At 54.7% G+C, this 24,902-nt stretch overlaps 10 protein-coding genes across 10 annotated transcripts; 5 read left to right on the top strand and 5 right to left on the bottom strand.

Moving 5' to 3' along the window:
* Positions 1–664: 664 nt before the first annotated feature.
* On the top strand, positions 665–4,368 carry CCMA1212_002960 (putative E3 ubiquitin-protein ligase mug30; the record flags this gene model as incomplete). Its single annotated transcript, XM_073700326.1, has 2 exons — positions 665–3,386; positions 3,446–4,368. 2 exons carry the CDS (start codon positions 665–667, stop codon positions 4,366–4,368), a joined length of 3,645 nt encoding a protein of 1,214 aa, XP_073561063.1.
* Positions 4,369–4,725: 357 nt separating this feature from the next.
* On the bottom strand, positions 4,726–5,626 carry CCMA1212_002959 (uncharacterized protein; the record flags this gene model as incomplete). Its single annotated transcript, XM_073700325.1, has 3 exons — positions 4,726–5,236; positions 5,325–5,431; positions 5,567–5,626. 3 exons carry the CDS (start codon positions 5,624–5,626, stop codon positions 4,726–4,728), a joined length of 678 nt encoding a protein of 225 aa, XP_073561450.1.
* A 368-nt stretch (positions 5,627–5,994) lies between these two features.
* CCMA1212_002958 (uncharacterized protein) lies at positions 5,995–8,226 on the top strand (the record flags this gene model as incomplete). The annotated part of the gene is made up of 1 exon (XM_073700324.1): positions 5,995–8,226. One exon carries the CDS (start codon positions 5,995–5,997, stop codon positions 8,224–8,226), a length of 2,232 nt encoding a protein of 743 aa, XP_073561449.1.
* A 386-nt stretch (positions 8,227–8,612) lies between these two features.
* CCMA1212_002957 (Type 1 phosphatases regulator YPI1) lies at positions 8,613–9,460 on the top strand (the record flags this gene model as incomplete). The annotated part of the gene is made up of 3 exons (XM_073700323.1): positions 8,613–8,620; positions 8,810–9,081; positions 9,171–9,460. The coding sequence occupies 3 exons, from the start codon at positions 8,613–8,615 to the stop codon at positions 9,458–9,460; spliced, it is 570 nt and encodes a 189-aa protein (XP_073561458.1).
* Positions 9,461–9,780: 320 nt separating this feature from the next.
* Positions 9,781–10,368, bottom strand: CCMA1212_002956 (uncharacterized protein; the record flags this gene model as incomplete). Its single annotated transcript, XM_073700322.1, has 1 exon — positions 9,781–10,368. The coding sequence occupies one exon, from the start codon at positions 10,366–10,368 to the stop codon at positions 9,781–9,783; it is 588 nt and encodes a 195-aa protein (XP_073561457.1).
* Positions 10,369–10,891: 523 nt separating this feature from the next.
* Positions 10,892–12,085, top strand: CCMA1212_002955 (uncharacterized protein; the record flags this gene model as incomplete). The annotated part of the gene is made up of 4 exons (XM_073700321.1): positions 10,892–10,921; positions 11,005–11,128; positions 11,257–11,569; positions 11,671–12,085. 4 exons carry the CDS (start codon positions 10,892–10,894, stop codon positions 12,083–12,085), a joined length of 882 nt encoding a protein of 293 aa, XP_073561456.1.
* A 483-nt stretch (positions 12,086–12,568) lies between these two features.
* On the bottom strand, positions 12,569–14,787 carry CCMA1212_002954 (uncharacterized protein; the record flags this gene model as incomplete). Its single annotated transcript, XM_073700320.1, has 5 exons — positions 12,569–13,656; positions 13,716–13,847; positions 13,911–13,984; positions 14,038–14,407; positions 14,469–14,787. The coding sequence occupies 5 exons, from the start codon at positions 14,785–14,787 to the stop codon at positions 12,569–12,571; spliced, it is 1,983 nt and encodes a 660-aa protein (XP_073561455.1).
* A 129-nt stretch (positions 14,788–14,916) lies between these two features.
* On the bottom strand, positions 14,917–15,497 carry CCMA1212_002953 (uncharacterized protein; the record flags this gene model as incomplete). The annotated part of the gene is made up of 2 exons (XM_073700319.1): positions 14,917–15,286; positions 15,340–15,497. The coding sequence occupies 2 exons, from the start codon at positions 15,495–15,497 to the stop codon at positions 14,917–14,919; spliced, it is 528 nt and encodes a 175-aa protein (XP_073561454.1).
* A 1,841-nt stretch (positions 15,498–17,338) lies between these two features.
* Positions 17,339–19,569, top strand: CCMA1212_002952 (U4/U6.U5 tri-snRNP-associated protein snu66; the record flags this gene model as incomplete). The annotated part of the gene is made up of 3 exons (XM_073700318.1): positions 17,339–17,346; positions 17,504–18,333; positions 18,395–19,569. 3 exons carry the CDS (start codon positions 17,339–17,341, stop codon positions 19,567–19,569), a joined length of 2,013 nt encoding a protein of 670 aa, XP_073561453.1.
* A 587-nt stretch (positions 19,570–20,156) lies between these two features.
* Positions 20,157–23,224, bottom strand: CCMA1212_002951 (uncharacterized protein; the record flags this gene model as incomplete). The annotated part of the gene is made up of 4 exons (XM_073700317.1): positions 20,157–20,986; positions 21,048–21,056; positions 21,126–22,088; positions 22,207–23,224. Coding segments are annotated over 4 exons (2,820 nt in total), but the record flags the coding sequence as incomplete, so codon positions are not given.
* Positions 23,225–24,902: the final 1,678 nt, after the last annotated feature.

Genomic DNA, 24,902 nt, shown 5'->3' with positions numbered 1-24,902 from the left:
TCGAGACAAATAATTCCTCATCCCTCCGCTTCGTCCTCGTCCTTTGTTCCTTTTTCTTTCACCTTTTCTTCCCGTTCAATCCCCCCTTCTCTGCCACAGCGACACCCGCTGATGACGACCGCACGCTTGATTGCAGTGCCAATTACCGATCCTGCCCTGCACGTGCGCATCAACCACCCCAGCCCAGCGACTTGATACAACCTCGTCAGAGCTGGGGATATAGACTTCGTGCCCCTGCCGATCAGCCAAACCGCCGGCTACCACCAGTCCGCACAGGTGCTCGTACGAGGATTCGCAAATGCCCTCAACAGAGCCCGCTACTTACTCGATATCAAGCCGGTGACGTCTCCATAAATCGCCTCATCAAACCAAAGGGGGCCGAGCCTCCCTGGGCCCCTGGTCTTCATCTTTGGCCATCCCTGTGCGCCGGGTGCCTGCCTATGCCTCGCGTCTGGTTGTGCTCGTATGCCCGCAGTACCACTTCAGCTGTGACTAGCTGCTGGGTACGGAGCACGAAGGTAGGTAACCTGGTGGATGACATGCCCGTTCGCCCGGTCATCGCCACCTTCCGTCTCCTCCTCCATGTGCGAGTGCCGCTTTCGCCTTCGCTCGCCACAGCCACAAGCGAGAGTATCGACTTGTAGCCGCCTCGGAAAACGCAGCGATGGCTCCTTCGATTCCTGCTCCTGCTCCTGCTCCTGCTCCTGCTCCTGCTTCTGCTGCCCGACGCGGGTCTGAGCTTGCGCCGCGAGACGAGACCGACCTCATCAGCCGACTGCATTCAGATGCCCTCGAGACGCCCACCTTGCTGAACCGACGACTCGGTGTCTCCAAGACCACCCACGCGCGTGTGAACCCCGACCTCAGCTCGTCCGACTCGGACGCCGAATCGTCCTCGCAGCAGAACCGCGGCCGCAAAGCGCAACACTCCCGCTCTATGAGCAACCCGTTTCCGTCGCTCTTCAGCGGTCGTAAGAGGCAGGGCTCAACCTCGAAAGCTCCCTTCGAGATGGACAGACCCAACGCTGGCCCTGCTTCGATCAACAGGCAGGTCAAGACGCACAGGCGAGGAAGCCCCTCGAGAAGCAAGGATTTTGCTACTGGCCACTGCATGACATGTGCCTCGCTCGTAAGGTGGCCTAAGGAGTTGAAGATCTTCAAGTGTACCATCTGCATGACCGTCAATGACCTGGTGCCAATAAGTGCTGAAAGCCAAGGAGCCAGACAGCGCCATGACACAAGCCCAGGCCCTTCATCGTCGAAGCAAACGCCCTTCACACCGAGTGCAGGGCCGGGACAAGGCCCAAGGGCGGGCCCTTTCGGCAGTCTTAGTCTACCCATCTCTCTCGATCAGACCAGACGTCTCGTCCGGCAGAGTCTACGATCATATGTTCTCAGAAGGCTCGGCAACATGTCAGCAGAGGCCCGAACTGAGCGGTCCGGTGACGGCTGGCCCTTGCAACAAGGTCGTCTACATACTGATCTTGCTGTGCGGACTCGGGGGCCTCTGGACATTCCTCCAGATCGAAAGGGCCACGGCGCCAGGTATACATTTGAAGATGAGCCAACATTGCATCTCAATCCCTTCAACGGCAGTCCTCCAATCATCGCATCGAGGTCGTATCCGTCCTCCACAGAGCAGCCAGGGTCAAGAGGCCAGCTGCCCAACAACCACAACCACGCCAGCCCACGATCACGGAACCCGTCCGCCGGCCAGCCTGATGACCCTAGAAAGATATTCAAGCCATTAGAAGACTACATCACGAAATGTTTCAATGACTTTGAATGCATCAATTCTTCCTTCTCTACGCAACATCCCCGATATGCCTCGAGATCCGCTAGTGACACTCCTCGACGTCCCTCGGTTCCGTTGAAGGACATGCGGCAGCCTCCGCAAACAAAGAGTACGCCTCGCAGGCCGTCTCAGCTGGAGGTTGACTCTCCTATAGTGGACTTGGACCCCAGGATGTTGATGTTGGGCGACGTCGCAGAAAACGGGCTGTGGTGGACCGGGCAGGATCCGATGGCGCCCAAAAAGACTCCCAGCAAGGACAAGGAAGAGCCGGTTCATGTTCACCGGCCACCTCCGCTTACCAAGTCGCCGCAGCTAAACTGGGCCGATGTTGATGACTGGTACTCGGTCGTGAACAATGCAGGGGAGGGCTGGTTCCAGATCTTTGAAGAAGTGTCGGACAATCTCTCACTGGGCGACCTTGCTGAGCAAGAACTTCGCGCCATCGAGCAGGATGTGCTCAAGGGGCAGGCTCATACCCGGCGGTTGCTGTTGAAAGCTACTGAGAACTTGCTCAAGAGACCTGGCCGCCCCCTTAACAACCCAATGGATCTTCGATTCCTCCTAATCATCATGGAGAATCCGACTCTCCACTCGGAAAGTGAAAGCTTCAGCGGGCTGCTGCAGCCAGAAGGGAGCAGGTCGGTGGGTTCGAAACCAACGGACCCGAAGAGTCCGTCTGGCAGTGGACTTCTATCGGGGCAGCACTCGGGAATCATCAAACGAATCATGGGCCTGATTTCGAATGCGTCGTCGGATTGCCAAAACCAGATGATAACCTGGATGGCTAGATACCATGCCGCGCGCTTCATCAGAGTGAAGGAGCTGGCCTCCGGGTTCTTGACCTACCGGATGATCCGACAAAGCGAGAAGAAGCAAACCGAGCAAACAGTCGATCCGACAGCTGGGCTGATTCCGCAGATGCACGCTGGTCGCTCGGGCGGTGCGTCTCTTCATGATGCCATAGGCGGTCCCAGACCTGCCAAAAAGCCCAAGGAACCGGCCAGGAAGATATCCTACGCGGACGACTGGCAGATCAGAGCAGCTTCCCGCGTCCTATCTCTCTTGTTTTCTGCCAACAACATGCTGCCGGCCCGTCGCAGCGATGACATTCACCACAATGGACCAGTTACCTGGAATGGCACCGCTCGTGCTGGCGGATATTTTCTGCCGCCTACCGATTTCTACAACTCCATGATAGACTACACGGACCTCATCGACGACTTTGAGTCTTGGGAATCCAGGAGAAGTAGATTCTCCTTCTGCCAATATCCGTTCCTGTTGAGCATATGGGCGAAAACACACATACTAGAGCATGACGCTCGTCGGCAGATGCAAAGCAAAGCCCGGGATGCCTTCTTCGACAGCATCATGACGCGAAGGAACATTAACCAATATCTGGTGTTCGATGTGCGCCGAGACTGCCTGGTCGACGACAGTTTAACGGCAGTGAGCAGCGTCATTGGCAGTGGTGGGGAGGATTTGAAGAAGGGCCTGCGCATTTCATTCCAGGGAGAGGAGGGCATTGACGCCGGCGGTCTGCGCAAAGAATGGTTCCTGCTTCTCATCCGGGAGGTGTTTAATCCTGACTACGGTACGATGGTCTTTTTCTGATGAAGGCTGTTGAGTTTGTGAATCTAACCCGAGAGGCAGGAATGTTTATATATGATGACGACTCGCAATACTGCTACTTCAACCCCAACTCGTTCGAACCCTCTGATCAGTTCTTTTTGGTTGGCGTTGTTATGGGCTTGGCTATCTACAATTCGACCATTTTGGATGTTGCGCTGCCTCCCTTTGCCTTTAGAAAGCTACTCGCTTCAGCTCCTTCTCCTCCGGGAACTATCGCAGCGCAGCATCGATCTCCGATGAGGTATACGCTGGATGATTTAGCAGAATACCGTCCACGGCTGGCAAATGGCTTGAGACAGCTGTTGGCCTTTGATGGCGACGTTGAAGAAACCTTTTGCCTGGACTTTGTGATTGAGACCGACAGATATGGGTCCAAGACGCAGATGCCTCTCTGCCCTGGAGGCGAGAGCAAGCCTGTGACAAACGAAAATCGGCGAGAATATGTCGATCTGTATGTCAGATACGTCCTCGACACGGCGGTTAAAAGGCAGTTTGAGCCTTTCAAGAGGGGCTTTTACACGGTCTGCGGCGGCAATGCCTTTTCCCTCTTTCGGCCCGAGGAGATTGAGCTCCTGATCAGGGGCTCTGATGAGTCGCTGGACATTGCGTCCCTGAGAGCCGTGGCAGAGTATGATAACTGGGAGAGCAAGCAGCCCGACGAAACAGAGCCTGTCGTTGGCTGGTTCTGGGAGACGTTTCAACAGGCCAGCCCCAGCGACCAGCGGAAACTCCTGACCTTTGTCACTGGTAGTGACCGCATACCGGCGATGGGGGCTGCTTCGCTGACGATTAAGCTCTCTTGCCTGGGCGATGACTGCGGGAGGTTCCCGATAGCCAGAACGTGCTTCAACATGCTCTCTTTGTGGCGCTACACTTCAAAGGAGAGGCTTGAATCGATGCTGTGGAGGGCGGTTCATGAAAGTGAAGGTTTTGGCCTCAAATGAGCCACCAGCTACTGTGGGTTTGACATACCTAGGATGTCCAAAAGATTTCTGTCAAAGTATTTCCTTCTCTGAACAGCACGATCCTCAGCATAACTGAACATTGTTTTTGTAGGCTAGAGCAATCGAGTAGTACAGAATACCCTTTGGACTAGATTGGGTTCCATGAGCCATCGTCCAAACTCGCAAGATGCTTTGGGTCAAATTAGCATATAGCATATCTAGAATTCAGCCAATAGCTTCTTCTTCTTCTTCTCCTTCTTCTTCTTTTTTCCTCTCTTGGACGGTTCACTGCCAGACACACATAAACAACAACAACCGCTCTATCGTACAAAATATCTACTAGCCTCGATTCCCCCTTTACGCCTCTTCCTGCTCCGCCATGCCACCCGCAGCCCTGGCCCTCTTGAGCATATCCTCCTCCCTCTTCTTCTCCTCCCTCAGCTGCCTCATGCGCTCGCGATCGACCTCTGCGTTCCTGCGCAGCGTCTCGAGGGCCTGCATCTCGGCGATCTCTTCGTTTGTGGGCTGCAGAGGGACGGCGCGGGTCTCGGCCATGAAGAACTCGAGGATGTGGGAGGAGTGCTTGTTGGTCATGTCGATGTGGACGACGCGCTCGTCGGCGGTGGGGGGCTGGGCCTTGGAGAGGCCGGTGCGGGAGGACGAGGGCTGGGCGACCTGCTGCTGCTCTGAAGGAGGGGATGACGATGATGACGATGGTGATTCGGGTGCTGCTGCTGCGGAGGAGGATTTGTTGCGGAGGTAGATTGTCATTGTTGGGGGGTTTTGGTTCTGGTCGTGGCGGTTGACGATCATGGGGATGGCGGGGTTGTGGTATTTTAGGCGGGGGAGGTATTCTTTCCAGAATTTTCTGTTTGATTCGAGGTTGTTTGTTAGTTTTTATTGGAAATGAGAATGAGAAAGGGAGAGAGGGAGAGAAGAGAGACGTTGCAACGGACCTAGCTCCCATGTGGCCGCCCTTCAGGTGGATGGCAAAGTCCATGTGTATCCGGGTGACGTCCGCGGGGAGGACTGCTGCGCCGGGGCCGCATTTGATGTTGATGAGCTGTTTTTGGGTGTGTGTGAGCCGAGATTGAGGTTCGCTGGAGCAGCATGGAGGGATCGGATTCATGTGTGTTTGTTTCTTACTTTCTGCAGTAGAGTTGTTTGGTTAGCGAATTGACAATTGCAAATGGCATACATTGGCGTTTTCGAATGGTACCTTTCGGAGCAGATTCAACCGCTCTCCTAATGACCTCATCTTGGGCTCTGTGCCTTGCGCCTCGGCTGCTGCGAGGCCTCAATTCCTGTTGGACGTTGATGCGCAGCAATTATCGCAACTGCTTTCTCTCTTTCTTCCCGAATCCGTTCGCGGTTCACGATGGCAGAAAATCGCACTGCGAATCGTTACAAGTTCTTTGGCGGGCCGGCTAATCATCCGGACCTTTTTTTCCCTGATGGTGGGGTGAAACCACGCGACAGTGGGGGCGAAGGCGATTGTCAACTGCCAAAAAAAAAATGTATGTTCTAGAAGTGCCGTTATAGAAGGGTCCTTTTTTCCGCCCCAAGTTTTTCATCTTCTTTTCGACATGATCTGTTGCTTGTAATCATCTTTTCATTTTGGAGAAAATGCATAGAGCGGTGACAGCTCGACTGCTCCGGCAGGCTCTGAGAGTAGGCGAAGCTGCGCCCTCAATGGCAGTGCCGCTGTATCTCTGCCCTGCGGTTGCTGGACTATCAAGCAAGCTCTCGAGTACAAGTCTGGGCGCAACAAGAAGCATTTCCCAACGGCGGAGAAACCACACCGAAGCGGTATCCAGCCAAAACGAATCGAGTGCGACGCCAGTACTGCCTCAGCCATCACGAAAGCCGGTGCGAAGATTGCCATTGACGTGTTCTGGGTGTGGCGCATTCACGCAGACCGAAGACCCGGACCTGCTTGGATACGTCGACGTGAGCAAGAGGAGGATAAAAGAATGGCTGCACCCCGTCGCCCGGCGGACGACTTCCGCGGAGGGCGAAGAGGACAAGATTGTCAATGCTGCGCTGGAGTCTTTGGACCAGAGCCGGCTGAAGGAGCTTGGCTTGGATCCTGCGGCCCTTATTGAAGGCAACGAGCCTGAGAGCGTGCCCATCAACAGTACGATGCACCCTCACCCTCAGAGTTGGAAATGGCCTCCTGCTAACCTTGACGCAGTGACAACGCATCAGAAGCCGCCCGTCTGCGATCGCTGCCATGACTTGCTGCATCACAGCACAAAGGGCGACACCGCCAAGGTCACCATGTTCCATCCCACGGTCGAGTCTCTGCGCGAGACAATCGAGGAGTCGCCTCACAAGTACAACCACATATACCACGTCATCGATGCCGCCGACTTCCCCATGTCTCTCATCCCGCGACTCAACGTGCTGCTAGGAGACATTCCGCTGCGCACGCGCAACCGCCGGTCTCGGGCCGGCAAGTTTCAGAACGATCGCAAGACTGAGATGAGCTTCATCATCACCAGGGGCGATCTCCTGGGCCCAACCAAGGAGATTGTGGACTCCATGATGCCCTACTTGAAGGATGTCCTGCGCGACGCTTTGGGGAGGCTTGGTCAGCGAGTCCGCCTGGGCAATGTCAGGTGTGTCAGCGCGAGGCGAGATTGGTGGACCAAGACAGTCAAGGAGGACGTCTGGAACCGTGGCGGCGCTGGCTGGATGGTAGGCAAAGTCAACGTGGGCAAGAGCCAGCTCTTCGAAGCCATCTATCCCAAGGGCAGAATGGTCGAAAAGCCACAGCGCGCCAGTGTCTCGACATATCCGAGAGGATCGCCCACGGCTCCCACGGCATCGGAGGACGCCTTGGCGGAGGACGAGAATTTGGCGACTATCAATCTTGGATCTCTGCTCCCGCCTCCCCGGCCGGCCGAGAACTATCCAGATATGCCCATCGTTTCGTCACTTCCTGGAACCACTGCATCTCCCATCCGCATCCCCTTTGGCAACGGCAAGGGAGAGCTTATTGATCTGCCTGGGCTAGCGCGCAGCGATCTGGAGCTGTATGTCAAGGAAGAGCACAGACAGTCGCTCATCATGAAGAAGCGCATTGTTCCCGAGCAGGTCACTGTCAAGCCCGGGTCCTCGCTGCTCTTGGGTGGAGGACTGATTCGAATCACGCCTCGCACACCGGACATGATCTTTCTCATGTACAACTTCACGCCACTTCACGAGCATCTCACGTCCACAGAGAAGGCTGTCGCATTTCAGAACCAAACCCATCAATCCATTGGTCTCGAAAACATCACGTTACCAGGAGCCGGAGATAAGATGAAGCACGCTGGCACGTTCAAGCTGGATCACGATGTCACCAAGAAGAGGGCCGGGCCACTGACCAGGAAGAACGCTATTGGCTTGAGCGTCGATAAGCTGCCGTTCCGTGTGCTGTCCGTGGATATCCTTATCGAAGGCGTCGGATACGTTGAGATCGTAGCCCAGGTTCGCAAGCGGGCGTTGGAGCGCATCCTGGAATCCCAAAATGCGCCCAAAGAGGCGGAGCGGAACAGGACACCAAAAGAGGAGCCGAAGGACACCAGCGACCCGTTTTCCAGCATGTACAGCATGAGGAGGGACACGGCGGCGGCGAATGATAGGGCCACGGGGCCCAAGGTGCAGCTGCAGCCTCAGGAGTCGTCAGACTGGCCGGCCGTCGACGTTTACTCGCCGGAGGGCAAGTTTATTGGGTCGAGGAAGCCGATCAACGGATGGCTGAACAACAAGCCACGCGAGCTGGCGGAGCACAAGAGGAGCCGGCCTAGGAGAAGCATGAAGGGGGCCAAGAAGCTGGAGAAGCGGCGAGGGCGTGAGCGCCAAGGTGCTTGATTTGGGGTCGGCGTCACATGCCAGGCATGGGAGCATTGAAGATGTTGGTGTTGTACGATAACGTGTCCATGATGAATGTATGCAGTGTACAATAATAGATTGTGACAACACCCCATTTTCCATTCAGGCAGATGGATATGGTAGCAACGAAACGTTCCGATGCTTTACCCGTTGGATCAAGGCTTTGCATGCTTGGCCAGCAAACAGTTCGGAGCGTTTGAAGTCCTCATCGATCAGTTGAATTGTCCCGATAATTCAAGCTCAAGTTGACGCCACCTGCTTAATAAGAACCGCAAAGAGACGTTTGCTGTGCTTTTTGCTGGGGAAACCGCGGGGCCGCTCCGACTTTCCGACTTGCCTGTTCCTGGCCTTTTCTAGGGCCATCGATGACATCGTCCGACGAAACAATTTAAGCCTCGTCTCAACAGAATTCCCTTTTTTTTTGCTCTTCTCTCCAAGCTTCAACGCACAAAGCTCTCTTCTTCTCATCTCCGAATACAGACGCACTGTTGACACTCTCACATTTTCGGTTCACTGCGCTCAGCAGATAGGCAGACTGCTACTGCGCGCACACGATCCATAGTCTCAATAAAGACGGGAAAATCACCCGACAAAACTTCCCACCGAAAGGCGCCGCTACCATCATGTCGCAACAACAAGAGCGCAGAGCGCAGGCGCCCGCAGCGTCTCAAACGACGACGACAACGACAGCAGACACGCCGCGGTCAGAGACGACAGAAACCCAGCCCAGCGTGATTCTGCGCCTGCGGGGAGGACACACGGCGAACGGCAGATCGGTGCAGTGGGCCGACGACGTGGTGGACAATGAGGGACTGGGTCGGAAAAAATCAAAAGGTGAGTCTTGTCGCTTTCGCGGGATGGGGTGCGATAGGCGGCGGCGACAGCTAGGAGGGAAAATCCGCGACTGACGAGTGCGAGCGTAGTCTGCTGCATATACCATCGACCCAAGGCGGTTGATGAGTCCAGCGACGAGTCGTCGTCGTCTGATTCCTCCTCGTCCGATTCGGATTCAGATTCAGAGGCCGAGTCCAAGAGCAAGAGGCCTGTGGGCGACGAACACGACTGCGGACATTCTCATGATCATGGGCACAGACATCACCGCGGACGCGGCAAGGGCGCAAACGGGAAGAAGAAGAGGGCACCGAGTCCAAACGCCTACGAAAAGATGCCAAAGTACAAGCCGAAGGAGACGGATAAAGAGGTTCCCAAGTAGCTTTGTATGGCTTCCATTACGTGCATGTCAAGGCTGGAGTTGGAGTTTATGGGATTGTTTTGGGTTCCTGTCAAACCGGGTTTGGGAGGACATGGCCTATTTTATCGTCTAGGCTGTTTGGATGCTGGCATACTGATGCGGAACACATGGCGAGGATATCTTTACATATTTCATTTTTCTGGAGAAGTCGGGGTTTTATTGCTTCTCAGGGTATCAAGGCAAGGCATAATAACAACAGGTGAACATGGCGCAAAGTGCAGCTGGGCATATTCTGCGATATATACCTTTCCACATTATCCAGCAAGAGAATGGACCATAGTTCAAGGCTCCCCAGCCTCAGCCTTCTTCCCACTCTCGACAACAAAGTACTTGCCGGCTCTCCTTGAAGCCGTCGCCAAAGCATCCCAATTCTCGGCATCAGACTGAATGCGCTCCTTGACCTTTCGAGGCCGCTGATAATGCCCTACAAGAGTCTCCTTCGCCAGCACGTCCTCGAGGTCTTCCAGTCCGATGGTAATCTCCTTGATGGCAGCCTCTGTCTCGTCCCTGATGGCTCGAAGCGGTTCCACGCCCTTTGTGTCGACTCTCTGGACAGCCCGTGCAAACTGCAGCTGGCTCTGGAGCGTCTCAATCATGGACTGCTCTTCGGCTGGGGACTTGGGTAAGGGAAGAGCGGAGAGACGGAGGAGGTGGTGTAGTTGGGCCGGGGTGATGGTTTCCAGCGCTTCTGAAGTTGATTGTGGTGATTCGGATGGGAGGAGAGAGCTGACGGACCAGGTTGGTTTGGAGAGGATGGTGTGAGCTGTTGAGGGTGAGGATTTTGTTGATAGAGGGGCGGATGTCGTTTTTGTTGGTCTGAGACGAAGAGTTTGCCGTAGTGAGAGACGGCATCTTGTGCAGAGAGACATTTTGGAATGAGAGTATGTTGAGGTATGTCTATTTAAAGAAAAAAGAAAAGGCTTCAGAACTGCGATGCTTTACACGATAATACTTCGTAGACGGATGAGAATGGTGTGCATATTCAATCTTGTCCCAAGATGAGGTCTCTCGAGGATAGAATTGGAACTAATCCCAATCCAGCAGCATCAAGCACCAGCCACCAGCTGTAGCTGCGCCCCACCCTCACTAGCCACTCCAGCGTCGTCATAGGTCTCAAGTCACGCCTAAACATGCCCGCGGCACTTCCCCTCCTGTGACGGCGCATCGGCCACCAGCCATCAGTTACTGGGTACTTGTGCCGAAACAGTAACAGCAGCCAGCATTGCTTCCAGCGCCGTCTCCAGCTGCTAACAGTCAGCGACTCTTCCGTCTTCATACCCATTACATACCCTTTACCTTCTTGCACATACACCAAGCGCCTCCTCTTCATACGCACGAACTTTTTGCGATACTCGTCACACACACAAATACACAGACGCCTTTTGAATGACCATGGAGGATCCCCAGGCTCTGATCCAGCAGGTGCGCCAGCTCTTTGTGTCGTAGCCACGGCAAAGGTGGAAGAGAGGCGAGGCCTGGGACTAACAAACGGGGGGGGACGACAGGCCGAGAAGCTCGTGTCCAAGGGCAGCGGCGGCTGGAGCCTCTTTGGCGGCTCGGACGAGAAGTTCTGGGATGCCGCCCGATTATTCAAGGAAGCCGCTCAGGCATACGAGCGACAGGGACAGAGTGCGCATCTTCCCTCCTCCTCCCGCCTGAGAGCTTCAGCCCGACGACGACATGGGCAGGAACACACTTCCAAGGTTGAGAATTCAAGTGGGCTAACGTGAAACTCCTCTTCTTCATTTGCGATACAGACATCCAGGCCGGAAAGACACACGAGCGAGCCGCGGAAGTACGAGAGAAGAACCTCAAGGAATTAACCGATGCTGCCGACAGCTACGTCGAAGCCTCCGACGCCTACCGAAGAGACGATCCCGAAGCCGCGATTCGGTGCAGGGAGAGGGCCTTTGCCTTGATCCAGCAGTCGACCAGCGAGAGCAAGCAGACGCGGATGTCGCGAGTCAAGGAGATCCTCGGTCAGATCTATGAGCATGACCTAAAGGACCTGAAGCGGGCGCGCGAGGCTTACAAGGAAGCTGCCGAGCGGCTACCGAAGGCGAGGGAGCTGTGCGTGTCTATTCTATCCCCCCCTGCGCTGTGTGAATCCAGCGATTCGAACACTCTTCTCAAGTCGGACTGAAGGCTAACACATCCCCGCTTCTCTACAGAAACGCCAACAAGCTCTGGACGCAATACGCCGACCTGGCCGCCCTCGACGGCGACTACTACGGCGCCATCGAGACCTACGACCGCATCATCAACACCATGATCGGCAACGGCACCATGAAGTGGAGCCTCTCGACGTACTGCTTCAAGGCCGGCATCTGCCACCTCGCCACGGGCGACATGGTCGGCACCCGCCGCGCCGTCGAGTCCTACCGCCAAAAGGACCCCGAGTTCTCGTCGCAGTACAAGTACAAGCTGCTCGAGGACCTCTGCAACGCCGTCGATAACCACAGCCAGGACGAGTTTAGCGAGCTCCTGTTTCAGTTTGACCGCACGAGCAGGCTGGAGCCATGGATGACGGCGATCCTGATCAAGGTCAAGGATTCGATTGAGGCGCCGGATGACGAGTTTGCGTAGATGGTCGGGAAGGGGGGGAGAATGAATGAATGATGCAGATAAATGGATGCGATAGGAGAAGGAGGGGGGAAGAACTTCGTTTTCTGGGAACTTTGGTTTATCAGGATGTAAACGTTGTTGCGGTTCTTGTCTGCCGTCAGGCAAATCCAAATGTTACACACGTTCAGGGCTTCACGCCGCTGGTCATTGGGCATTTTCTTCATTGGGGGTCGGCTTTCGAAATTGAAACGAACAATACTCGTCATCATGCCAATAACATATCTTCGTCTCATGGAACTTTCATAACGGCTATTATAATATACACGTCATAACGGTATAAGTCGTGGAGGGCAATCCTTCTCCAATTGTGCTGCAACCAGCAAGCTTGCAAAACGCTAATTCCCAATGACCCGGTGACCGAACATCCCTGTGATTCATTCTACTGCCCAGCACCAAATCAATCTGCCATCTGCAACGCTACTGCCTACCCCCCTTGGCAATTCATTACGACTGCCAGGTGTCCTCCTTGACAACCTGCGTCACACAAGCCACCGCAGGAACCGTGTAAGTGTGGTTGGGGTCACTCTCCCAGGTCACGGAGCCATCCTGACCGACATTGATGTACTTGTACTCCACAACGTCTCCGGCCTCGAGGTTAACCGTTCCGATCCACAGGGGATGGTTATCGGCGTAGTTGACGGCATCCAGAGCCACAGCGGCGCTCGTGCTCCAGTTGCCCAGGGCCTGAGCGCTGCCCGCGACCTTGACCGTCTGGCCAAACTGTGTCGACACGAGCTCGTGGAAGGTGACGGCCACGGACGTTGGGGTAGCGCAGGGCAGGGGCGTGTAGGGAGTGCCGGACGGAACGCCAGGCTTGGGCGTCTGCGACGGAGGGAATGACGTGGCTGTGGGACGCGAGTAGGAGCCGGCCACGGACGCGCCGGAGCACGTCGAGGGAATCGTGCTGGCGCTGCTGTTTGCCCACGAAGGGGGCACGACGCCAGCACGACGGGCCGTGGCTGTCAAGAAGGAGGCGTATGACCACGTCAGGTGACGGGCGGACAGCGCAGTGCCGTTGTTGCGGTCGAACTGCTCTGCCAGCGAACCGTCGGCGGGGACGTACTTGGCAGCCTCGCTGAGGAAGCCATCGGCGTACGTCGAGACGGCGTTGATGATGGTGGTAAAGGTCGACGACGAGCTGCTGGAGTAGGTCCCAGCTGTCACGCCGGGAACAAGCTCCTGGAAGAAGGCCAGGGAGGTGGCGGTCACCGTGATGGAGCCCGTCTCCTTCCAGACGTAGACGGCATCGTACAGCTGCTCAGCAGCAGCAAACGTGGCAAGGTACCAAGGGTTTCCGTTGAAGTACACATCCTCTGGATATCTGCCAATGGCGACGGCAGCACCAGCGGGAATGCCCTTGTTCAAGCTGTAGATGGAGCGGAAGGAGTCGACAACGACCTTGAGGTTGGAGAGCGCTTTGTCACTGCATGGCTGGAAGGTGCCTGCATCGCAGCCAAGATTGGGATCAAAGGTGTGGATGGAAGTGAGAATCGAGTTGGCATCCTTTCCAGTCCTGCCCTCGTTGGTGTTGACTAAAGGAGAGCGATTAGCCATTGTCGTCATCAACATTCATGACCAGTGCAAAACATACTGTTGGAGTCGATGTATCCACCGGACGACACCCAGAATCGCTGAAGGAAGCACAAGACTTGGGGAGCAACGGATGAATATGTGTCTCCCGACTGGCCAAGCGTGGCAGCAAGCGTGGCACCCTCAACAAGTGCTGGAGAGCTGGTCAGTAAAGGTCACATACAGTAACAGCGAGTGTGGACGGTTTGCTTCATACCTCGGTGCTGGTTGGCAACAGTGAAGAATGAGCTGCCATCGACTTCCTCCCACAGGTCAAAGCCGGTTTGGTTCCTGAAGTGAAGACGTTAGACACAAGCTGTGATCGAGGGCAAGCCGTCACTAACCAGTATTGAGCAACGTAGTTGAGGTCGTTGCGCACAATGGGCCAGATGACGCTGGACACAGTGGACTGATAGTTGTTGTTGATAAGCCACTTCGCATAGCCAATCAAGGCAATGGCTCGCAGAGCTGGGCCATCCCGCTGCGGCCGACCCCAGTTGCCAGTGAATGGCTGCAGGGTCAACTCAAACTTGGGCTCGCCCAGACCAGACCCGTCCGAGAGGGAACCCGATGGGTTGGTGAGGCCCTGGAGAGTGACCTGGGCAGTGATGTACTGCTCAATGCGGCGCTGCAGGCCAGCATCGTACTCTTCGGTGAAGCGGTCGACAAGGTTTTTGAAGACAAGAGCACTATCCCGCGTCCACATGTAATAGTCTGTCTCGATATTAGACTGCGATGCCCATATGTGAGATGTAGCGCTGGAATTTCAACTTACAGTCTGGGTCGGTCGTGCTGGGAGATGCAATCACCGCACCAGCTGACGTGCCAAATGCACGACATCCATCAGGACCAACATTGCAGAGAAGGTTGTTCAGTGCAATAGGAGTTTCGGTGCTGATGAAGTCGTCGACGGATCTCTTGGTGACGCCATATAGCCCGCTTGATCCTGGTCTTCCCAGGACCTTTTGAACGGCAACAGAGCCAAGCAGCACCGCAGTCGACAGGACGTGCATGATGGGCGGGATGAAGGAGGAAGCGTGAGAGGAAGCGTTGAGAGAGAGAGCCGATGCCGAGTGGCTCACGGCCAGGTCCATGGCGAAGGCGGGCATCTTTTATGATGCGGATGCCCCCAGGCGGAGCGCGTCGTCGCAATAGCAGCAACAGCAAGTGACGACGGCTTCGTCTTGCCGTCTTTGTCCAGTGAATTCGCGCGTAGATGCTACTCAAGCGCTCGACACTGAGCTTCTTCCGACTCGGACCGACGACAAAAGGTCTGCAGGGCCAAGAGAGGAGGTGTGGACCGTCCCCATGGGGAACTGAGGGCCAGACTGCTGCGAAAGGGCCGAATTCTCCGGGGCCCAAGTGCCGCGACGGGCGGTGCAATGGTCGACAAAGAGAAAGGCACAGCCGAAGCTGGCGGAGTCGGTACCAGTAGCGCTCGGAATGTGGAAGAAGGGGACAAGGAGAGGGAACTGGCGGCAACGCAACGGCAGGGGAAAGCAATGTCGACGAGGTGGTATGACGGCAAGGATCTCCAGCTCTGGTCTCGACTGCTTCTCTTCACCGTCTTCGTCGTCTTCGCCTTTCTCCTGGCTGGCTGTAGTGTAAGACAGAGTCAGTCTTTTCTTCTCCTCTCTCTCGCTCACTCTGATTGCTGTCTCTGCTCCGGGTCCGGCGGCCCTTTTGAAGCGTCTCGCGGCCCAGGATCAGCTCCTGCTGCTCGGAGAGATCCGACAAGTCGGTGATGCGGTCTCGGGTGGCAGCGGATGGCCAGCTGATGCCCGCCAGGGCACGGCCCAATCATGCCGGCGGTCTTGCTGCTCTGCCTGGGCCAAGATTGCCAGCGTGACGAGCTAGACTCAGATGCCGGGATGCGTCAGGCGAATGGGCTGGCAACGCGTCATTAGTCACGCTGTCAGGAGAACATGCGCAGCTAATCGGGAGAGGGAGGGGAGGCGACGAGGCAGGGAGACGGACGAGTGGACTTGGATGGGCAGGATGGGCAGGATGATGACGGGGGGGAGAAGCCCAGCCTCGGCTTAATGGGATTCTCTCGCATGGACGTATTCGTAATGACCGTCAACCACAACCACCGCCCACCCTTCGAACTGTTCTCCTTCTGCTTGCTTGGACAAGGCCCCAACCCAACCAGGGCAAACAAACAAGGGGCTGCTCCGCATTCCGTCTCTGCCAACTCCCGCCCCGTGGGGCAGAAGCGCAACCAAGTGCGGGATCCTGGCAGCCTGGTTGCGATTCTCGTTTGCATTTGCCAGGTTCCCGTCCACTAACCGCCGCCTAGCCTCCGGTGCTAAAGATCGTAGTCGCCCTACCCTAGAAGCAGCCCGTGCGAAATCTGCGTCTCTGCGTCGACAACATGCCGGCACTTTTGCGGACATTCTGCATTGACAAGCCCAAGCCCATGTTCAATGCGAGGTAGTCGGAGTGCCATCGGTAACGGAATCCTTCTCAGCAGCTTCCAGCATCCCTCAGGTCCATTTTGGGTGTGGCGAAAAGACGCCGAGTCGGCGTTACTGCATGTGCCCAGGAGCTGGGCTGGGTTTCACAAGCAACCGAGGACTCGTGATGACAGCTGGACATGCAGCAGAGTAGGATTGTGGGCTAATAAGATCTTCACATGTAGGGCGTGCTCGTGCGTCTCGATCTCGGTACAAAGTACGGCTGGCAAGTCTACAGCACATACTGTACCCTGGCCCAAAGAAGGAAGAGGAGAGACTCCTCCTAATCAATAAAGCGTGCATGAAGATGGGAATAAACGGCCCGTAGCTAGACAGGCAGCAATGCATCATCGTACTTTATCACAGACAAGCTTCCGTGCCCCTGGACGCCAATCTCCACTTGGACTAGACGACGATGGATGGGATCATCAAGCACATGAAAGCACATCAACCTGAAGCTACGAAGTCGGAGCTCGGAGTAGTACCGAGTTTGTCTCTCTTGACATGATAGTCAGCAAACCATACTGACGTCGTGCAGGCTTCACTCGTGTCATACTAGACAACACGAACCCAGGAGGCTGGACGCGGCCATCACAGTCACGAGGCATGTGGTTGTAAAGCGGTCTCCAACCAACCCCACCAGCCAGGGGAATCTGATATCTGACATGGCCGGTTCGTCGGGGTTACTTCTTGGACAATCCATGGCTCGGGTCGCACAATGAATCATTCTTTCCTTCCATGCAGCGAGTCAGATGGCATCGCCGGGGTCAGAAGCCCAAGACGAGGCTCAACCGCCGCTGCGCAAATGTTACAAACAAGCACCAAGCATCGAGATGTAGGCAACCCATGGTTTTCCTCAACCTCACCGGCCGACGGCCTTGGAAAAAAGGGTTGGAATATGGGGCCCCCGAATCCTCCAGCCACAACACTCAAGCCGTCTTGCGACAGCGAATGAGGCAGCCGGAGGCCGAATTGTTCTTGGACCTGTCGATAGGATGATTGACACCATAGCAAGTTGATGGCTCCATGGAGTTATCGAGCTGCAGAGCAGTCGACCCTGACGCGTGAACGCAGAGGACCGCAAAGCACAGATCCGTGTTTTGTTGAGAAGGAAGGAAAAGAAGAAAGAAAATTTCACGATACGGCGTTATATGGAGTTGCGATAAAAAAAAAAAAATCCGGTGGAGACATGATCACGTGCCGACGGTAGTATTTCGGGAAAACTGATTTCGCCTGGCGATAAGCTGCAATGAGCTAGCAGTAAGGTAGTGTTGTATCATATCAGGCTCCATCTCATCAACAACTTACCTGGAAGTCATTGTTCGTCGTCGACTTTCCTTCCGCTGTTCGACAGCTCAACCAGACATCGATCAATCATGGACGCGGCAACGATTGAAGAGACGAACCGAATTCGGATATCGCTGGGCATGAAGCCCTTGCCGGTACCCGGAGCCGATCCATCGCCCCAAGCCGCGACGTCAGACGATGAAGAGCCTGGAAGCACCGTCGAGAGTCGCCAGGCGCAGGCATACGACAACTACAAAAAGATCCAGGAGGCAGAGGCTGCGAAGAAACGACGCGAGGAGAAGGCCGCCGCTGTGCGAAAAGCCCGTGAAAAGGCCCAGCGGTCCGCTATTCTCGAGGGGAAGGGGCTCGGCGAAGAGGAGCAAGGTGGCGACCTGGATGCCAAGTCCTGGTTGCTGGGCCAAAAGAAAAGACAGAAGAAGATCGACAAGGCACGGAAGCTGGAAGAGGAGCTTGCTGCGGCAGAAGCTGCGGCGGCTGCTGCCATACAGTATACCTCCAAGGACCTCGCAGGCATCAAGGTTGCACACGACTCAACAGCGTTTTTGGACGGAGACGAGCAGATCCTTACTCTGAAGGACACAACGATCGACGAGAACGAGGAAGAGGGGGATGAGCTTGAGAACCTGAACATTAGAGAACAAGAGAAGCTTACAGAGAGATTGGACCTCAAAAAGAAGCTGAAAGGCTACAATCCCAATGACTATAATGACGGCGAAGGCACCATACTGGCGCAGTATGACGAGGAGATCAACGGCAAAAAGGCGAAAAAGTTTACTCTTGATGACGATGGAGCCATCGCTGAGCTGTCAGATATTCTCGGCCAGCCTGAGCGGAAAGGAAAGAAGATTCAGTCAATCAGCCTTGATGATATCATTGGTATGCACTTCTCTGCCCTGCTGCTCTCGCCTTGAAAGCAACACTAACAGTGATTTTCTAGATGCCGATGCTGCACCTTCATCCGACTACCTTGCTCCATCAGAGATCAAGGTGAAGAAGCCCAAGAAGAAGAAGGGCAACAAGGGCACCAGACAGAAGCAGCTTGACGAAGATGACATCTTCCCTGTAGAACCTGCTCCAGTGGACGCCAGTGCCATGGATGTTGATACAAAAGACTCCTCCATATCCACCAAACGGAAAGCTACCGCGGATGACTTTGCAGACGACGATGACCTCCAAGCGTCACTAGCAATCCAGCGAAAGAATGCGCTGAAAAAGCGCAAAAAGACACGTCCTGAAGACATTGCAAAGCAGCTCAAAGAGGAAGAAGAGGAACCCGAGGAAGCCCCAAGCGGTGGCCTAGTCATTGGCGAGATCTCCGAGTTCGTTGCTGGACTGAGCAAGCCAGACGAGGACGATCGCCATGCCAGGAGGCAGAAACAGGCCACAAAAACACCCGAACCCGAGGATCGCCATATGGGCGGTCAAGATGAAGATGCAGAAATGGACGAATACGCAGCAGAACACCAAGAAGCCCTTGCGGCTGCCCAGCAGGAAGAAGAAGAGAGAAATAGGAAAGAGGAAGAGAAAGAAGCAGCGGGCATCGCGGACGAGAAGACTGTCGGCGAAGGCATGGGTGCGGCTCTCGCTCTGCTTCGGGAGCGAGGACTCATCGATTCTTCTTCAAAGAGCGGAAGCTACGAAGACTTCAAGGCGCGGGAAGAGTTCCTTGCAAAGAAACGAATTCTGGAGACCGAGCTCGAAGAACAGACACGACAACAGAGGGAGCGCGACAGGATGAGCGGCAGACTGGACCGCATGTCCGTCAGGGAGAGGGAGGAATGGGCCCGTCAGCAGAACACTCACCGCGACCACCAGCAGTCGAAGCGGCTGGCCGAGCTGTTCAACGCCACCTACAAGCCCAACGTCGAGCTCAAGTACGTCGACGACCACGGCCGGAGGCTGGACCAGAAGGAGGCCTTCAGGCACATGAGCCACCAGTTCCACGGAAAGGGCAGCGGCAAGGGCAAGACGGAGAAGCTGCTCAAGAAGATTGACGACGAGAAGCGGCGCGAGGCCCAGAGCATGTTTGACGCGAGCCAGACTGCGGGCATGACGCTGGCGACGGCGCAGCAGCTCAAGAAGCGCAGGGAGGCGGGCGTGCGGCTCGGCTAAAGGTTCAACAGGACGACGGGCCAGTTATGATGTTCTTTTTCTTTTCTTTTCTTTTTTACAAGTCCATTGCCGGGAACGACGTCTACACTAACTGACCTATTACTGATAATACCGCTGGGTTGGGCATTTTTGTTAGGGGTTACTTATAAGACTAAAGGTGCATACTCCATTTTCTTGTTATGCTTTCTCTCTCTCTCTCTCTCTTTATGTGCTTGCTGACACTCCCAGAGTCGGTGTCGACGTGGTCTACCTGCTCCAGGTTTGTCACCTTCTTGACTCCCCCTTTTCTGTTGTAAAGGTGTCACTGTTGTCAGTCAAATCCATCGTAGCGATGTGCATGCTTGCCCCAGTTTCACGATCTTCCAAGGTCGTATGTTTTCATGCATTTGTGGCCTCGTAAATTGCTCGATAAACTTGACAAATATGCAGTATCATTAGTCTATTCCATGTATGAATTGCTTCAAACATCGACCTGCAGGCTAGAACGAACAGAAATAGTAATCATTCTCGAGAAAAACCAAAGAAAACTCAAACGCTCCCAAATCAAATGCCGTAAATGAGTGTCATGAAAAGAAAAGATGAACCGTCTATATCCTGACCCTAGCTCCAATGCCTCGTCCTTCATAATGAATAGTCTCTATCCAATTCCCTATCCTGAGTGTTGCCTCTGCCTTGGCATCCAGCTTCAACGAGCCGTCCATTGCGTCAATCAGCTTGTCGTAGCCGATACTGTCGGTCGACCAGATGACGGGGAGACGCGGAGTCTCCGTCACCCCTGGAAGCGCGTCGAACGGCTCATCGTAGAGGATGTGACCGACAGGTTCTGTATGGTTGTAGAATGCTGTAGCGTTTATTTCTTCGATATGAATAATGTTGTGTTTGAGCGGGGACGCGAGGTTGAAGGTGGCAGTGGAGGAGAAAACGTGAAAGACGGCGTCCCTCACAAAGTTTTTGCCCTGATCCCTGCCGCTTTCGTCGCCCGGTAGCTCGATTCGGGGCGTTGGCAGTGAAACGTTGAACTTGGAGAGAGCATCGCCAATGATAGGCGCCCCAGGGATGCTGCCCTTGTGAGTTTTAAATGTGAGTGTTGTGTTCTTGCCTGAAACATAGTCGGAGAGTAGTTGAACAGCAGCTTTGTGGCTCTCTTCTCCGCCTAGAGATGTTGGATCCAAGGTGGCGAAGACGGCCAGGTCCGAGTTGTTTCCCAGCTGCACGTCCAGGTCCTTGACTGTAACCTCCCCAATCAACAGCCCCCCATGGTAAACGTGGACATTTGCCAAAGGGATAGAGGCCGTGTATGGCGTAGGGTTCGTTATGTTGACCGACGCTTGCATGTGAACAGCATGCTTCGTTGTGTTGAGAATGACCAGATTGGAGACACGGGGATTGATTTTCGTAAGCGTTTTACCAGGAAGCTCTGTTCCAGTTTGTTAGCAGAGCTGTCCTTGGGCGCCTTGTGAGGTGAACCACAATCGTACCTTCAACAGCTAGAAGAGATACGTCATGTCACCTTCACAAGCGTACCACGCAAGAAGATTACCAAGGCGAAGACAGACGTTTTACTGGAATCTTGCCCTTTGCAGGAACATCTCTGAAAACCAAGTCTCCAAGAACAGTCGAGACTTTGATGTCGACAAGAGCCTCGACGTCGAGGAGAATGTCCTCGTCACCGAGCAGAAGCTCTCCCATCACGTCACTGAAGACGTCGCCGTCGGTAATGTCGAGAGGCACATTGGCAATTCGAGACGTAATTTGGAGCAGCGCCTTCTCGTCTTCGGGGTCCGTGGTCTTGCTCGAGTTTGCCTGTTGCCACCGTTCCACGTTGAGCTCGCCAAATTTCTTGCCCTCGTAAAAGATGTCGCCAGTGGCTCGGAGATGGTTGACGCCAATATCCACGTTCAGCTCAGAAGGAAGCTCAGCGATAATTTCAATTGTGCCGGATACTCGGGGCTTTGAGTTCGGGTCGTTGGGATCCGCAAAGGGGCTCGGAAGCTTGAAGTCGACATCCGTAAGGGATAGATTTCGAATAGCATCGTCGAACGACCGCCCTGGGAAGCTGATGGGGACAGTGACACTGCTGAAGAAGAATCTGAGCCACTCTGGGACATCCGACGTGTCCGAGTCTTGGCCACGAACGAAGATCTGGGCGTCTTCACCATGCATGTAACGCTTGAAGAAGTTGTCCAGAGGTGACATCTTGGTCCGGGGACAGGCACGAGTAAGCTTCTCGGGTATATCGTTGATGAGACCGACGGCATCAACGGTAACATTAGCATGCGGCTCCACATCGATTGGCTCAGTGACGGCAGTGGCCACCATGATGTAGGACTCAGACGGGTCACAGTTGGGCACGAGGATATCAAAGGCAAGTTGCGGAACGGTGAGGCCAATTGGATGGTCGTTGTATGCGATGATGGAGGCATTCGCACCAACGGCCATCCGTCCACCGTCACCGGCGGGCACATCGTGGATGTTGAGGCGGTCAATCTTGTACTCGGGCAAAGAAGGAATTTGGTTGGCTGTAATGAAATTAGCAAAGGGTTCATTGAATGAATATGTCAATAGCAATCTCATCGTTTCACATTATTGTCTTTTCTCCAAAATATAACAAAGCAAAGGAGCGGTAGAGAGATTGACCTTCAAAGACCATCGACTCGACGATCTCGTGAGTCCCAAGGGGCAGAATGCCAGTCTTGAGACGAAGCGAGGCCGAGCCGGTCACCTTGACTTGCTGAAGCTTGCCATCTAACCAGTCGTTGGCAATCTGACGTAAGCTTTCAGCATCTCCAGGGCTGAGATCAGCGACAAAATCCAGCACGGTAGTCTTCCCATCGACCAGATTGATGCTCAATGGGGGCACAACTGCAGAACCCAGCAGAGCATTGTCGTAGTTGGGCAGATGCACGCGAACACTCGTCTCTTCCGTGTCAATCTTCCTCACAAGGCTGGTAGCCAGCCGACCGAGGCGTCTTGCAGTACCGTCCTTGACTCGTGAGCCATCAAGCTTGAAACTAGCTTGGATTCGGGCGCGGATTCCATCTGGAGTGAGAGACTCAAGAGCCAATCCGGTTGGTTCGAGGATGGCGGCGGTCTCGGCGTATGACTTGACGGCAGGAGGGACAAGGAAGCCAAGGACCATGACCACAATGGTGAGGGCGGCCAGGATGGCAATGGCAATGATGGAGGGCCATCGTAAACGGCTTTCTGACTTGGACGGCGACCTGTTCAAGCTGTCTCTCTCGGTTTCACCGTTCTCTTGATGGTGGCTGTCGTCGGAAAGTAACGGCGAGGACTCAGTCACGGGCCCCTGCTCGGTGCCGGACGAGAGCAAGGGAGACGTCTCGGACGCCTCCGGCGTCTCGTTGTCCAGTGTAGAGCCATTTGCAGTGCCGCGAGACGGTTTGGCAAAGCTAACGGCGACCCGAAAATCAGGCATGGTGAGCCGCGAGCTGGGTCGGGTCGAGTAGACGGCTGGAAGAAGCGTCCCTTGGCCAGGCGTCGTCGCCTTCCGCTGGAGGTTCGGCTGGCGATTCTCTGCTGCGTCGAGCCCCAGGCGTAAGAATTCGGAAATTGGGTGTTGTCTAGAAAAGTGCAGGGATAATGAGCGATGCAAGGCGAGCTCCCAGATGCGTTTAGATGCGTCGACAGCCACAGACTGAGGGCGGGTTTATTGTGGCTCGCTGATGTCGTCGTCACGATTGAGTGATAGGAGTGGAGCAGAGTGTCGATACCGCTGGGCAGGTACGGAGACGGATCAAGTACGGAGACGGCGCACGTGCTTGGCGCGATCTCATTGGGTGGCGAACTGCCTGTCTGCTGAGTCATGCAGCTTCAACCTCCATCTCCTGGCATCCGTTCTTGGTACCTGCGTAGGTGCCGCTGTGCCTCTTTGCCCGCATCTGCCCGCCACCCCGGGTGAGCTGCTGTTAACGCGGTACCCATTTTAGCCCAGGGGCTAGCGTTTCCGTGTCTGAATGTCACTTGAGACTCTATCTGAAGTTGCTAATCCCAGAAGGGACTAGTAGCTGAGGAGCACTCGGAGCCACCTCCCAGACCTCCGGTTCAACCACCAACAAAGGCGTGTCTCACAGAATCTTACCCCAAGACGCATTACCAGGCCATTTCCAACATGAAAGCTCAGCTATAACCTTGTCATAGCTTACTATAATGATCAAGGTTCCCGGAGAGTATCTACTTACGTCAAACCCTGGAGTTGAAGGTAGACTTGGAGCTCATCGAGGTCTAATGTGATTCAAGGGCGTTCTTCGTCAAATCGTCATCCTTATGGTCTCATACTAGCTCGATGGGACTCGTCGCCATCTTTTGACTCTTGATGCCCACATCTCCCTATGTTCCTTCTTTTACCGACCCATCTCCGCTGTACTTGCTGCCCTCATAGGCCAGAGACAACCAACTCCTAGTCACAAACCCCCAATTGGCCATGTCTTCATGTGATTGGAGGAATCATTTGGATGCGAACGAAATGCAGGACCTAGACGGCGGGGCTACAGAAGCCTTGGCAGCGACAAGCTTGTTGGCCTTCTTCATCTTTCTCGCGGCATTGCCCTCTGGTTAACTTGACAAATGGAAATCTTTCCGACACCCGACGCCGTGCCAAGATTCTCGTGAGCTTCCTGATCAGGCAATCCTGCACTAGCGCCAACCCCTGGAAACGGATTCGATACTAACGACATTATTTGTTCGAGTGGGATAGCACGAGAAGCTGCGCTGTTTTCTACGAGGTGGCACTATACTTCACGGCTTTCTGCAATCGCATGCTGCTAGGTAGTCTTCGTTCGTATTGTCAAGCGATCCAGGTAGCACGGAAGTCCAGATCGAGGAGTTGCTGAGGGGCTACGAAGCGTACCCTCGTGTTCCAAGCATTACCTTGGGAAGTTGAGCATTATCGTACTCAAGGATGATATGCCCTCGATTTGACTTATCCGTGTCTGAACTACACACGTAATGGAACTGTTGCCGCCTCTTGTATATCCAAGCGATACGTCGGGAATCTTGTGTGGTTTCGACGACCGACTTGGACTTATCAGCATCCCGAGACTTTTGGGTCCTATGCTAACACAATTTCACCGCAGGTACACTGGCCACGAGGTAAACTAAACTTAAAAATTACTCTACTTTCATAGTTACTCTAGCGCGTAAATGAACTGGCAGGTAAAGGCAGGTGCTTCCATTTAGGGCCGTAGAGGAAGAAATAGGCTTCTTCGCGGGCGCGATCTGAATAGAGTCGGGAATTAATGAGGCGTCGGCCTATTCGCAACGGCCTCCTGATGTGATAATCACCCAATAATAAGACGGAATTTGCAGGCCCCCCT

Source organism: Trichoderma ghanense, assembly GCF_004382785.1.
Source record: "Trichoderma ghanense strain CCMA-1212 chromosome Unknown scaffold_2, whole genome shotgun sequence".
NCBI lineage: Eukaryota > Fungi > Ascomycota > Sordariomycetes > Hypocreales > Hypocreaceae > Trichoderma > Trichoderma ghanense.
The sequence above is the reverse complement of the archived record's forward strand: the minus strand, read 5'-3'. Positions and strand labels throughout refer to the sequence as shown.